Source organism: Lissotriton helveticus, chromosome 5_1 (genome assembly GCF_964261635.1).
Source record: "Lissotriton helveticus chromosome 5_1, aLisHel1.1, whole genome shotgun sequence".
NCBI classification, from domain to species: Eukaryota; Metazoa; Chordata; class Amphibia; order Caudata; family Salamandridae; genus Lissotriton; species Lissotriton helveticus.
The window spans coordinates 1,603,998,601-1,604,012,756 of NC_136065.1; the positions used below are offsets into that span (position 1 = coordinate 1,603,998,601).

Sequence of the window (14,156 nt, forward strand, 5' to 3'; positions counted from 1 at the left end):
CCTTCTGCTGCAACTGCCCTTTCCAACGCTGTATTGGGTGTTGTGATTGGTGCTGTGGTTACTGAGATTACCCGCCTCAAAGGTTTGGGCTCTTTATTATATTAGTATACAAGCAGCCCGTCCCGACCTTGTCCGGGTGCAACAGGCTTCCCCGACCCCCGACCGCCCCGACATTGTGCAGCAACCCGGGCCCCCGCCCGCCCTGTCCCCCGCCTGCCCTGACCCCCGCCTGCCCCGACCCCCGCCTGCCCCGCATGGGTCCCCTTACCTAAGCCGCCGCTCCTCCCGCCTGTTCGCTGCTCGCACCGCCGCTGGCCTGTCCGCTGCTCCTCACGTCACCGCTCCTGCCCCGCGCCATGTCCGCCGCTCCTCGTCGTGCTCCTGGACGCCGCTCCTCCCCGCGCTCCTGACGTGAGCACGCACGTCGCGGCCGGCGCTACTTCAGAGGGACTACTTTTTTTTTACTTAAAATTTTTTAAATAAAGTTTTGTTTTTTATTTATATAGCCTATAACCATCTACACACCCTGACGATTCCAACGGTGTATCGGGTGTGTGGATTGGCGCTGTGGTTCCCGAGTCTAACCGCCTCAAAGGCTGAAAGTTCTTCCTTCATTATAGTAGTATAGATGGCTGCTTCACTGACAACCTGGGAGAATGGACTCCCTAGATTACTGGGATGTTCTTCTCATGCACGATTGCAAAGGCCTGCTAAAGGGGTGACTTATAGGTTTTAAGTGCACTGACCCTTAGATATAGGAAACCTATATCTTTAGTAAGTGGTGCTAGAACCAGCTTACAAGGGCTGCAATGGCAGGCCTGTAGTTTCACTTTGAATGGTCTCTCATGGGTGGCATAATAAATGCGTCCGCCCATGGGAGACCTCTGGGGTACCTATGCCCTTGGTAGCCTAGTACCATATACTAGGGACTTATAAGAGTACCTCATTATCAAATTTGGAATGTACCTAAATACTGAACACAACAATTTAGGGAGAAAGCAGATAGACTGGGTCCTGATTAGCAGGATCCCAGTCAGACTATTCCAAAATCATTTTAGCACCAGGCAAAAATTGGGGGTAACCATGCAGAAGGATCCTACCTTCCTAAAGTAGATTGCCATAGATCTGTCACGACAAAAAGAAACAGAGAGCACATTATGAAGTTACAGCGTTAAAACTAAATGTCAACATTCTCATCTATGTGTTTTTAAAATCTAATCTGTGTTATCTTTCCGGAATGTGGATCAAAAATGTTTGGAAGGAGTTAATACATCAAAACAGTGGATATAGACTTAAAATCTGAAGGACTAAACACATATTTTCGAGGACTCCCTGCCTGAAAAAAGGCACTTGCAGCTTCTTCATTTAGAGGCCAAGTTAAAGGATATGAGGGCGGTGATTTAGAGTTTGGAACATGGGTTTGTGTCTTAGATTCTGTATTGTGCAATGTCAGAGATTATTCATTTTTTTTAGCTTATGTATTTGTTGAGGCGGGCTGCGTTTTATTTTGAACAAATATATCAAAACATAAAGTTACATAAATGTAATCATTTATTTAAGTTGGACGATAGTTTCCATCATGGTCCTTGTACTGTATTTTAATTAGCTTTTACATTGATTAGTTTGAACTGAGGTATAATATAGATTTGCATAAACAATATTATAGCAAAGGATGTAAAATACATATCTTAAACTCATTTTGAATTTTTGATAAGATATAAAAAAATAGATTGATAAATTAACTTACCCGCAGATGCTCTCAAGCATTTAGGCGCTGTATGTTTCATAGACGTCAAAGGAAAAAATCGTAATACAGATTATTAATTGATATAGATAGATCGTGTGCTCGTGTTGTTTGATATGCAGTGAGCACTATACAGCATAAAAAGCATGCAAAGAAAGCTACAACAGAGTATGGAGGTCATGCTTTCATACACTTTGTCAAAACAAAAAATATACGTTATCTATACTAAACCAAGCAGTAACCACCAAACACAGCTATGCTTTTGTTAAATAGTTATGGCTGAGGGAGTCTTTGGGCCTTGCTTTATGGGGTTTATGGTATGTGTGACTAGCGCTGGCAAACTTTAGAGACTCTAACAGTGGTTGACAGTGATTTTAAAATGAATATTTGTGTCAACAGGGTTGATTAGGTCAGTACAGAGGAACGGCTCGTGCTTTCTGGAGAAGCACTGCTTTTGAAGCAGCAAATCAGGGAGATGTGAGTGGATGTTTAGTGGTGACCATCGGATGGAATTTATAATCCTCACTACACTGAAAAAAGATCGGGATGGGAGGGGACTCCAGTGGATGGGAATGTTAGAATCAGGTGAATTACAGTCATAAAAGAGGCAGAAATGTGGCCACATGTGGAGAGAAATTGGCTGATGCACATAGCTCTGAGGACATGCACAGGTGAGAATCCATGGTTTCAACTACAGGAGACTTGTTTTATATAGCGAATGAAAAGTGACGCCAACAAAAGATTAGTGGAGGAAGCTATAAGTGATACGGTATTGGCACCCGAGTGCCCTGAGTAGTGTGTCCTGCAATGCTCTGAGAGGTATGACATGATTTTTAAATCACATCTCAAACCTCAACAGTGACATAAAGTCACAAGGGAGACGATGTTCATCATTTGAGAACAATGAGGTTTGCTGTAGCATTTGGTTTATCAAGATACCATCACTTCAAAAGAAAGGGATGCATATGAGGAGAATGTGAAAAGGCCCCAGGGAATCATTAGTTGCAGGCCATTTTATGTGTGATTGTCCTTTCCTTCTTCCTCCCTTGACTGTCTGGGGAATTTGATTTATTTCGTTGCACCCTCGTCTAAAAACTGTTCTTTTGGCATGGTAGCACGTCTTCCATAGGACTACTTTCTTTTAGTTCTAATATGAAGCTGTTTAAGAATTTATAAACTCTTTTATTAAACAGATGTCCTTCACTAACAGGTCTTCAGTGCTTGCATGCAAACGCTAAAAAGTTATTGAATTGCAAAACAAGATGTTTGCAGTTAAATGTATTATAGCCAAATACTTACCTTGTGGTATTTCTCCTTCTATGTCTTCATCTTCTTCTTTCTGTTTTCCGGTAAACCAGCTGCATATGTAGTCTGAAAGAAAAAAGTATACAATCACACCTAACTTGAGGAAATGGTCACCCCAAATTTAAATGTTTAATTTTCAAGTGCTACTCTTATTAATTTGTGATATAAATTAAAGATCAATAAATAATGAAACCATTATACATTTAGGGCAAGATATAATATCTGACGTATATTATAAGGAATGACATAGATGTGTTAGAGCGCACAAATACGCGAAGGCATCAAGGTGCTAGTTATTTCAGATGAGAGAAAAAATTTAGCAAGATCTCTACTCTGGGATTCTGCGCGACCGTAGTTTATAAGGTAAAGAAACAGGCTTACAAGACTTTTTTAAAGGTTGTGTGATTCTCAAAGCTGGGAACATGATGGGTAAGGGCATTCGATAGCTTGTTCGTGCCCACCGAGAAGGCTCCAACTCCCCATCTTGCTTTCCGAAATGTGGGGATCACCAAATGTTGATTTGCTGAGCGAAGCTATCTAGTAGGTGCATACCACTGGAGCATAGTTCTGATTGCTCCAGGCCCTGATGTATGTAGGGCACTGTGAGCAAAACACAAAGCTTTAAACATGATATTTATTTTCACTGGTAACCAGCGAAGCTTGTTTAGTCCTGCACAGACTAAATGGTGTTTGGAAATGTCTAAAATCAGTCTCGGTGCTGCATTTTTTAGTTAAAGCAGACTTGTTGATGTCAAGATAGAGAGCATTGCAGTAATCAAGTTTGAAAGATATTGGTGCCAGGACCACTTGTTTGCGTGCAGGTACTGGTATCTAGGGGAAAACATTTAGAAGAATCCCAATAATAAGGTTGAAACTGTGCGATTGAAATGTAGGTCAAGCACCAGATTTATGTCCACAATCCGTGGGGGCAAGCAGTGATCTCAACATCTCTGACCACCAGTTGTTGTTCCATATAGACGGTTGATTACCAAAAGTTAAGACCTCCGTCTTGTCTCCATTTAATTATAGTTGTGTTCAACAAAAAGAGAGGTAGGGAAAACGTAGTAGTACACTCTTAATCCCCAAATATATTGTTCAAAACAAGGAAAGAGTGTAGAAAGACTCTCAATAAGACAACCAGAACAAAGAAAGTATACAAGACCAGTTGGGTTTGTATAGAAGGCCCTCACTCACCAACCTGGTTGGTGACATGCTTCATCATCAGGCCCCACTGGGAGAGGCCGAATGCCTCCCCAGTGTGCTTCAACGCCAGATTTACTGCAGAGCGGGTAAAGTGAAATTGTGAGTGCTAAGTGATAGTGTTGATGGTGAGATAAAAAATGTCTAAAAGTATCAAAAAAAGGAGGTTTGTTAAATGATCAATTGGACATGTTTAAAAACAATGTGTTGGAAACTAAGCCAAATAAATTGTTGGGTTGTTTCCCATAAACTTAAGAGGTAGGCGGGAACTCTATTTATCAAGTGCTTATTGAACTGTTTGCCGCCTCACCCAACTTCAGTCCACAGCCCATGATTAAGTGCAGAGCCACGAAACGCGTTGGGATAAGGAGAGTAACCGATGTGGTACCAGGACTTTTATACATACGGTAATCCCCAATAAAGACTATCAGCAAAATGTACCTGTTGTTGGGCTCTTCTACAGCAGGTTTCCTATTGAATTATAGTAGCGGTTCTGCCTGGACCGCGGAAGAGCCCCGCTGACTGACTTCAGACCTGCTGTGCCGCATGACCCGCGATGCAGTAGAAGGAACAGGAGTAGCTGTTGTTGGAGGTTTAAAATATACCGGTGTGAAAAAGAATGGCGCACCACCACCCACTTCGGGATTATGCTATTTGAAAATTCAGTGCAGCAGGCAACCCACTGGGGACAACGAAGGAAAGCACTACGAGGACCAAGATGCCGTTTACATTCACAGCCCATGATTAAGTGCGGAGCCACGAAACGCGTTGGGATAGGAGAGTAACCGATGTGGTACCAGGACTTTTATACACACGGTAACCCCCAATAAAGAATATCGGAAAAATGTACCTGCTGTTGGGCTCTTCTACAGCAGGTTTCCTATTGAATTATATATATATATATATATATATATATATATATATATATATATATATATATATATATATTATATTGCATACAAGTCTCCCCTAAGGTAGGTTATAGATAGCCTATTACGCAGGATTCATTGTAATTAATAGTTTAGACATGTACTTTTAAGTTTTACTCATCCTAAATTCGTTTTTCACTCCTGTGAGGCCTACCTGTCCCATAGGATAACATTGAGTTGCCTTATTACATTTATTAGCTGCTAACATTTGATTGGGAAAAGGTAGGCACTTCATATTTGATATCTCTGACATTGTTATGAAAAGTCCTCCTTAATGGAAATTTCAATTTCGAAAATTGCACTTTTAGAAAGTTGCATATTTATGCACCTTGCTATTTTGTATCAGTAGTCTGTCCTAGGTCACAATGCCAGATGTAGCTGGCAGATAGACTTTGTTAATTACTCCCAGAGAGCCACACAATAGAGGGATTAGGTATGCTTGAATTATCCATCTGCTGGTAGGATGGGGATGTATTTTGGGATAACCTCACTTGCAAGTGAATAGGCTTTGCTTTGTCTTTATACAAAGGACTTGTCTCCAGTAAATTGTCCCTGCAACCAGCTTGGAGCCAGGGCAGGGGAGTCAGGAAATTCTAAGCACCTCAAATGAAAACCTCTAAAAACTTCTCTGACTTCAAATAAGGAACCAGGTCTGCAAATAAGACCCTTAAGCCACTCTTCAATTCACTTGATGGACTTGAACAAGGCCTCTCAAAGGACTGCCTGAGGCTCTGGCCCGCTGTGTACTCTACAAGGACAACGGTGCTGCACCTGGAAGGACTACTTAGCTGCCTGGAGCCTGCCTTGACTGTCGGTTGCCTGCACTGCTACTTGAGCCCTGCTTCACTTGAACCCAGGATTACAAAAGAGACTCCAAGGGCTAGTTTGCTGGCCTCCTAATCAGAGCCTCAGGGACATAAAAGGCTCCCACCATCTTGACGCTGCACCTGGATCCAGCCTTAGAGAGTCCTGAGCCCTCAAGTGGTGCCTGACCAGTCCTGAACCCTTGGTTATGGTGTGCCCAAATAGACAGAATCCAAAAGTTGGGACTTTGAAGACTGAGACCAACCTGCTGATAAATTCACCCGAGGTGCTTCGCAAGTCAGCCTGACTTCACGGTAGCTCCAGCTGTGTTCTTCTTCACAGCAGCAAATCTTGTTCAGCTGCCCCTTGGTGAAAGAGTATCTGGCCTCATGGAACTCTTGTCAGCCACAGTCTGCAGTTTCATTCCACTGAAGATTTTCAGCTTCCAAAAAAGTGACTACGTTTGAAAGTAATAATCTTCACTGCAAGTTCAACTAGCAGCTCCCTGAAAACAAAACCGTCTCCTCAGACACTGCTTGCAGCATGACCGTACTGAACTTTACCTTCTCAGAGCATTTTCTCCAAAAATATCTTCTAAGATTGAAGGTAAGAGCCAACTTGGCCCAATCCACTTCTTGTATTCGACCTGCGCTCTATCACAGTTGGCCATATTTTTTGGCTTTCACCTGGTCTCGTGTGACTAAATGGCTCTAGATTTTTAGGTTTGACTTCAAAAATGTAAACATTCAAAAATTCATAACTTCAGCTCAACTGATTGCATTTTGTAATTAAAATGTACTCTATATTTTAAATTGGTGTAGGAATTTTCTTGTGCTTTTCGTACCAAGCTGCCAGGGGTAAACACAAGGAGATAATGGACAGAGCGCTGAAACTTTTAAGACACTCAACCCCAGTCACAGATCTGTGTTGAATCCATCATCATTCTTTAGCTCACTTTGCCACCATAGTTCAGACCAAGCTATATGCAAATCAGTCTTGACCCTGTGCCTCATGGGAACAGTCCAGCCTGAACTGCCAAGTCTAGTGTTCCCTGAACCAGTAACAAGCATCCAGTGACCAGTTTCTGGGTAACACCCTTCATCAGCCAGGCTAGCTTGAATCCAGTGGCAAAGTCAGCAAGGGACCCGCGTCTGGGCATGCCTTGCTAACTTAGGGCGACCAAAGCAAACACAAGGAGCTGATGGACGGATTGCTGACATTTTTCAGACACTCATCCCCAGTCACAGATCTGGATTGCATCCGTCATCATTCTTTAGCTCACTTCACCACCTCAGTTCAGACCCAGCTATATGCAAACCAGTCTTGACCCTGTGTCCTAGGATACTTGTTTTCAGTCCAGAGAAGACCTGACCTGGAAGTTCGGGCTGGACTGTTCCCAATGGGCACAGGGTCAAGACTGATTTGCATATGGCTGAGTCCAAACTGGGATAGCATGGTGTGGCAAAGAAAACAGTGAATTTAGGCCCATATCTCTGTACTGGGGTGAATATATGGCATTGGTCTATATTCTGTCCATCAATTGTTATTTTTCTCATTTGTCACCCCTAGTGGGACGGACATGCTCAGACGTGGATCCTCTGCTCTACATGCCACTAGAGTCAAGCCATCCTGGCTGATAAAGGGTGAAACCCCAAAACTGTTCCTAGGATGCTAGTTTCCAGTCCAGGGAGGACCTGGCCTGGCAGTTCGGGCTGGCCTGTTCCTATTGGGCACAGTGTCAAGACTGATTTGCATTCGGCTAATCCCGAACTGGAATGGCATGGTGAGCAAAACAAACAATGGATTTAGGCCCAGATCTCTGTACTGCGCTGAATGTATGACATTGTTTTGCATTTTGTCCACCAATTGTATTTTTACATTTGTCAATTCAAGGGTTAAGCACAGTTTAATTTAGTGACTGACTTTTGTCCTTCACCCTGACAGGGATTGTGTGTGTTAATCCTCTAGTGGCCTGGAAAAAAGACAGTCAGACTTAACTTAGAGGCAATGTGCAAAGTGTTTATGCAGAACTTGTAGGGAAAGTGGCAGGGTGGTAATCAAAATCCAAACACGAAGTCAGGATAGATAAGAGAGTTTAATCCATCTTCTCAAGTCACAGGTCAAACAGTGAATGAATACATTCCATCAACTTCCCACTACCTCAACTAAGAAATAACAATTCTAGAATCCCTGAGCATCTATTACACAAAGTGGTGGTTTACATATGTAACACATCTTCCCCCCTTTATTTTTTTTTTTTTTTTTTTTTTACATAGCAAAATCCTTGAACCTAGTTGGAATCTGACATTTTCTATTTTTTTTGACCATTTCCATTACAATTTGAAAAACTGGGAAAAGAATTAAGTTGTACATTTTTTTTTTATAGTCTTACAGGAATCTTTGGTGAAATGTTCTTTACATTTGTTGGAATGCTTCTTACATAACGAAACTCTATTAAAATTCCACACACTACCCCCTTCAATCCTGACAGCATTGGTGAATACTTCAACAACTTCTTTAGGATCTGACCAACGTTGTGACCCTTTTAAAACATTAGAATTTTTTTTTACTCGTACAAAATCACCAATCACAATTTTTTGTCTACTTGAACAACCTCTTTTGTTGTCCATATTTAACTTCATTTTCTTTTTATAATTCTTAACCCTCTTTTTAACTAATTCATAGTCAACACAACATTTCTCATCATTAGAAACTTTTTTTTTAACCACCATGGCACAAGGTTGGTACTAGGTTTCCTCCCCCTTAGAAGCTCAAAAAGACTAGTCAGAGTGACACTGTTTGGAGATGTCCGGTAGGACAAAAGCATAGAATCCAAAGCATTCTTCCAATTTTGACCGCTCTTAGTAGAAAGCTGAATAGCTTCTTTCACCACATGATTGAAGCGCTCAACCTGGCCATTAGCTTCAGGATGGAACACAGCAATCCTTTTGTGTGTAATACCACACTTATTGAAAAAATTATCCATGTCACGACTGACAAATTGTGGACCATTGTCCGTTACAATCTCCTGTGGAATGCCTTCCCTGCAAAAAACTTCGTCCAAAAATTCTATGACTTTCTGAGATGTTACCTCCTTAACCATCTTTACTTCCGGCCACTTCGAATACTAGTTAATTAACACAATCCCAAAACTTACATCCTTGGGTAACACATGAAATGGCCCAATTATATCTATCCCCAACTTCCTCCATGGACCATCTGGAAAATCAACCGGTTGGGACTCAGCCCTTAAAGAAACTGCGGATTTATCACTACTGGTACATTCACTACATTGTTTAACAAAGTGTTCAATTGAAGAATCGATCCCAGGCCACCAAAAACACTCTTTAATACGCCTGCGTGTGAAAGAAATACCTAGGTGTCCCTCATGACCAATTCCCATGATGGTGTGCCTTAAGCTAAAAGAAGGAATAATCTTACCTTCTCTTAACACAATACCATTTTCAATGGCTAATTCACCACTCACTTTTGCAAAACTCATCAAATCTCCAGACAATCTTTTCACTTCTGGCCAACCTTGAATAATGTTCTCCTTAACCTTACACAGCTCAACATCTTTATCCATTTCGTCCATCCAAAAATCTTCCCTCAAAACATTCTTCCCATTACTTATCAAATTCACATCATGAACAGTATAAGCTAATTCACAGTCGTCCTCTTGATATGAATTATCATCTATGACAGGTAACCTGGATATACAATCCGCGTGAAAGTTTGCCTTCCCTTGAACATATTCAATTTTATATCGAAAAGATTGTAACCTAGAAGACAATCTTGCTAAATGAGCAGACATGCACCTACCACCTCCTGGAGACATCAAAAAAACTAAGGGCTTGTGGTCTGTTTTAATTGTGAACTCTGTTCCCCACAGAAAACTTCTGAAATGTTCTGCCCCCCATGTACAGGCTAATAGCTCTCTTTCGATCACAGAATAATTTCTTTTAGCATCCCTCAAGGTCCTAGATGCATAGGCAACAACCCATTCATTATGGTCATCTCTCTGTAAAAGAAATCCATCTAGACCAGAGTTACTAGCATCAACCATTACAATACACTTTTTGCCTGGAACAAATGCTTTCAAACACGGTGCTCTGACAATAAATTCTTTAAGTACACTGAATGCCTTGGACATTTCATCTGTCCATTTAAAAATAGCATTTTTCTTTAATAAACACCTAAATGGATCGACTTTGACGGAGTAGTTGGGAATAAACTTAGCATAGAATTCTGTAAGTCCCAGAAAGGCAATTAGTTGTTCTTTAGATGACGGTTGTGGAGCATTTACAATGCTCTTGATGTGTTTATCCTTAGGTCTAATACCATCACCACTAATTGTGTTACCAATATATTCTACTTCCTTTGTCTTTATGTTACATTTATCCAACCTGAGTGTAAGACCTTTCTTGGCTAATGCAGCAATAACACAATGTAGATTATGATCATGTTCTACATCATCCTTTCCATATACTAAAATGTCGTCCTGAAAAGCGACTGCCCCATTTAAGCCTTCCAACGTATCTCTCATCAGTCTCTGGAAAACAGAAGCCGAGCTTGCAAGACCAAACGGCATGCGACAGTACCTATAAAGCCCCTTAGGAGTGATGAAAGCGGTCATGTTCTTAGAATCTTCTGACAAAACCACCTGGTGGTAAGCACTAGCTAAGTCGATGCATGAAAATACTTTTGCATTCACCAAAGTTGACACCATTTCGTGTAAATTTGGTAATGGATGAGCATCTACCCAAATGGAACGATTCAGACTGCGTAAATCGATGCATAATCTGAGCTCGCCATTTGATTTCACCGAAATGACAATGGGAGAAACCCATGGCGATGACTCGATTGGTTCTATAATACCTTGTTCACATAGACTGTTGAGCATATCCTTTAACCTACCTCGGTAAGCGATAGGAACGTTCCTTACTCTGTGTCGAACTGGAACAGAGTTTTCATTGAGTCTAATGATATGTTCAAACCCAATATATTTACCTAACTTCCCACTGAAAACTCCAGGAAATTCACTTTTAAATTTTTCAACTAATACACTACTGTTTTGTGTCGGAGGATCAATTTAAAATACTGGAGGATCAGCTCTAGGGTCAAGTTTGATCCCCAAGTCAAATTGCTGTGGCCAGCCTAAAAGAGACTTCCCCGTTTTTGTTACATAAACCTTGCTTGATGCAAAATTGTTGCAAAATTCTAACTTGGCTAGAAAGAATCCTATAATGTCGATCTTGTGACCAGTATATCCACCAGGAGATACGTCTGGAGGTGAGAGACGCCTTCCAGGCCAATTTTCCTCATAGATTTTATGTGAAATTAAGGTAAACCCAGCACATGAGTCTACAAAAAATTCCAAATTGATGCCATCTAACCTGATAATGCAGGATGGAAATTTCGAAACACCGTCAACATTGCAAACATTAATGACAGTGTTAATCTCATTTTCACTATTGCCACCACAAATCTCATCATCACTTGAATTATGTATATAATTGATTTTTCTTGGTGGAAATTTACAACATTTAGTATAGTTTCCCTTTTTATTACACTTAGCACAAACTTGATCAATTCCAGGGCAATGTTTATGATTGGCTAAATGTGAGTTGCTGCCACATCTGAAACAAAAAACTGTGTAATTACGCTTCTCTATTTTCTTATTCACATTCTTATCATTCCTTTGAATAACAGTATTCTTCTGTTTACTATTTTCCTTGTTTTCTTTGTTTACATTAAATACGTCACTTCTCTCATTACCCCTGATCTCTTTTACAAATTTTTCCGAATGCTCAACAGACTTAGCAATATCAATGGCTGCATTTAAAGATAGATCAGAAGTGGACCATAATTTTTCTTGTACTTTCTTACTCTTGGTGCGCATCAAAATTTGGTCCCTCAATACCTGGTCATAATTAATGTGTTCAAACCCACAAGTAGCTGCAAGAGATCTTAATGCAGAAACATAATCTTCAATAGATTCATCCTCTTTCTGTTTACGAGAATAAAAGATAAATCTTTCCATGACTATGTTTTTCTTTTTTTCAAAACGGATGTTTAGTTGATTTGAGGCATATTGGTATACGTTGATTCTACCAGGATTAATAAGAGGAGGGAGAGTTTTAAATTCTTTAAGACCAAATCCACCTAGACAGTGTTTTAATAGAGAAAGTTTCCTTTCTGGCTCACAATCATCACCCTCTATGACCTCCACATAAGCTAAAAACATAGGTTCCCATACCTCCCATGACATGGGAGGTTCACCAGAAATTGATCAAAATGAAGGAGGAGGCACAATACCTGACATTGTGGATAGGAAAACAATGAATAGAAATTATAATTAATCAATACTTAAATATTTAACAATTGTCACTTAAAATGACGTAGATGGATATTTGGTAAGAAATCCACTCTTATCCGTAACAGTAGAAGCTCCAGGAAACCGTAGAACAGTCAATGAAAAACTAGAAAATAAATACCAAAATAATCCATTAGATGGCAGTATGACCTTGTTTGGTGCGTCAAAACTGTTCACGTTTTTTTTAATGACTCGTTTTCCACTGAAGGGATAAACTATTCTTTTCCTAAACACTGCTCCATGAAAACTGCTCATGAAGGTCCCAAGTGTGTAGAAACGTAGCAAATGCAGAAATTCCCTATTTCCACAGCTCCAGACAGGCAGACCCCACGTATGACAAAGCGTGAAGCTCTGACCTCTAATCCAGACGTTTTCCACACGCACAAAGATGACGTGCTAATGGGACTAGAAAGAATCACTGACTGTCTCCCGATGACGCATGCAGCGCAATCGCCAACTCCCCTTGAGTGTTCTACTGCGTCATCATAATCTCTTGGAGCCTGCTCGGTGAAGAGCTCCTAGAGCAACGGACTTCTCTCCAGGATTAACATGCGCCAGAGACAGCACGGGACCAAGACACAACAGGCAGGTGCTCGAGCCCACTTAGAAGGTAACGACTTTTAAAGTTGGTAACATAAAACACGTGTTCATTCCGGACTGAAATGTTGCCCAAAATGCTGTAATCCACCATGAGTTTCCAGTACGTTTTGAAAGATGCACGCTGGTTATCTTCGTATATGGACTTCCTTTTTGTCCCAAAAAAAAAAAACGAAGATAGACAGCTTGGAAACTGTTAAGTCAAACTTGCGCAAACGCTTCTTAGGAACGAAATTTTACACTTGTGTGCACACTTGAAACAGCTCGATATTGCTGCCGACTTGCACTTGCACAACTTAAAGAGAAATTCCACCACACGCCACTGCTCGATTAAACAGTCGAGCTAAATTCCCATAATTAAAAAGAGTTCACCATAAATCACTGCTCGATAAAGCAGTCGAATAACAAAAATACCTTGTTTATGGTGCATATGGTGAAATCCAAAAAAAACAAGATCTTCAATAATGCTGAAGTCCAATCCCCCTTCGTCGCCAGTGTAGGGAAAGTGGCAGGGTGGTAATCAAAATCCAAACACGAAGTCAGGATAGATAAGAGAGTTTAATCCATCTTCTCAAGTCACAGGTCAAACAGTGAATGAATACATTCCATCAACTTCCCACTATCTCAACTAAGTAATAACAATTCTAGATTCCCTGAGCATCTATTCCACAAAGTGGTGGTTTACATATGTAACAGAACTGATAATAACATTAATATACTGAAAACGCTCCACAAGAAAAATATTGTGGACATAATATTCTGGTACCACAATGTACAATCAACTCACAAATGGGCAATCAGTTATTCCACATATCTTCCTCTTCCTCCTTCTTTCCTCTTTGTGCCTTTTTTCCTCTCTGGCTCTCAGCAAATATTTGATGAGAAAAATAAGTGCTGCCCCTAAAAAACAAGTGCTGAAGTGGCTGAATGTAAACTTCACCAACCAACAACCACCGGATCAAATTAATCCTGGAGAGGTCTTCCCTGGTAAACAGATTCTCCCACGCCATGCTTTCATTGAAAAGATCATATGAAATCCTGTGCCCCTGCTCTAGCTCTTTGTGATATCTATCGCAGAAGCAGCAGTAGCATCTCGCTGGTAATGACAACGGTAGATAGTCCTTCGGATACAATTTTCTTTCTTTCTTTCTTTTTTTTTTTTAACAGTCTATGACATATACGTACAGTACATAGGATTAGG

General features: G+C 40.7%; 1 protein-coding gene across 2 annotated transcripts in view; it reads right to left on the reverse strand.

The window, feature by feature from the left end:
• The window catches only part of LOC144755649 (cytosolic phospholipase A2 gamma-like), a 649,811-nt gene that overhangs the window by 219,946 nt on the left and 415,709 nt on the right, over positions 1–14,156 (reverse strand). For both annotated transcript variants that reach the window (XM_078644799.1, XM_078644800.1), the window contains 2 exons: positions 3,044–3,115; positions 1,748–1,774 (listed from right to left, as the gene is read on the reverse strand). In XM_078644799.1, coding sequence (XP_078500925.1) covers positions 1,748–1,774; positions 3,044–3,115 — 99 coding nt within the window. The remainder of the gene's footprint in view (positions 1–1,747; positions 1,775–3,043; positions 3,116–14,156) is intronic.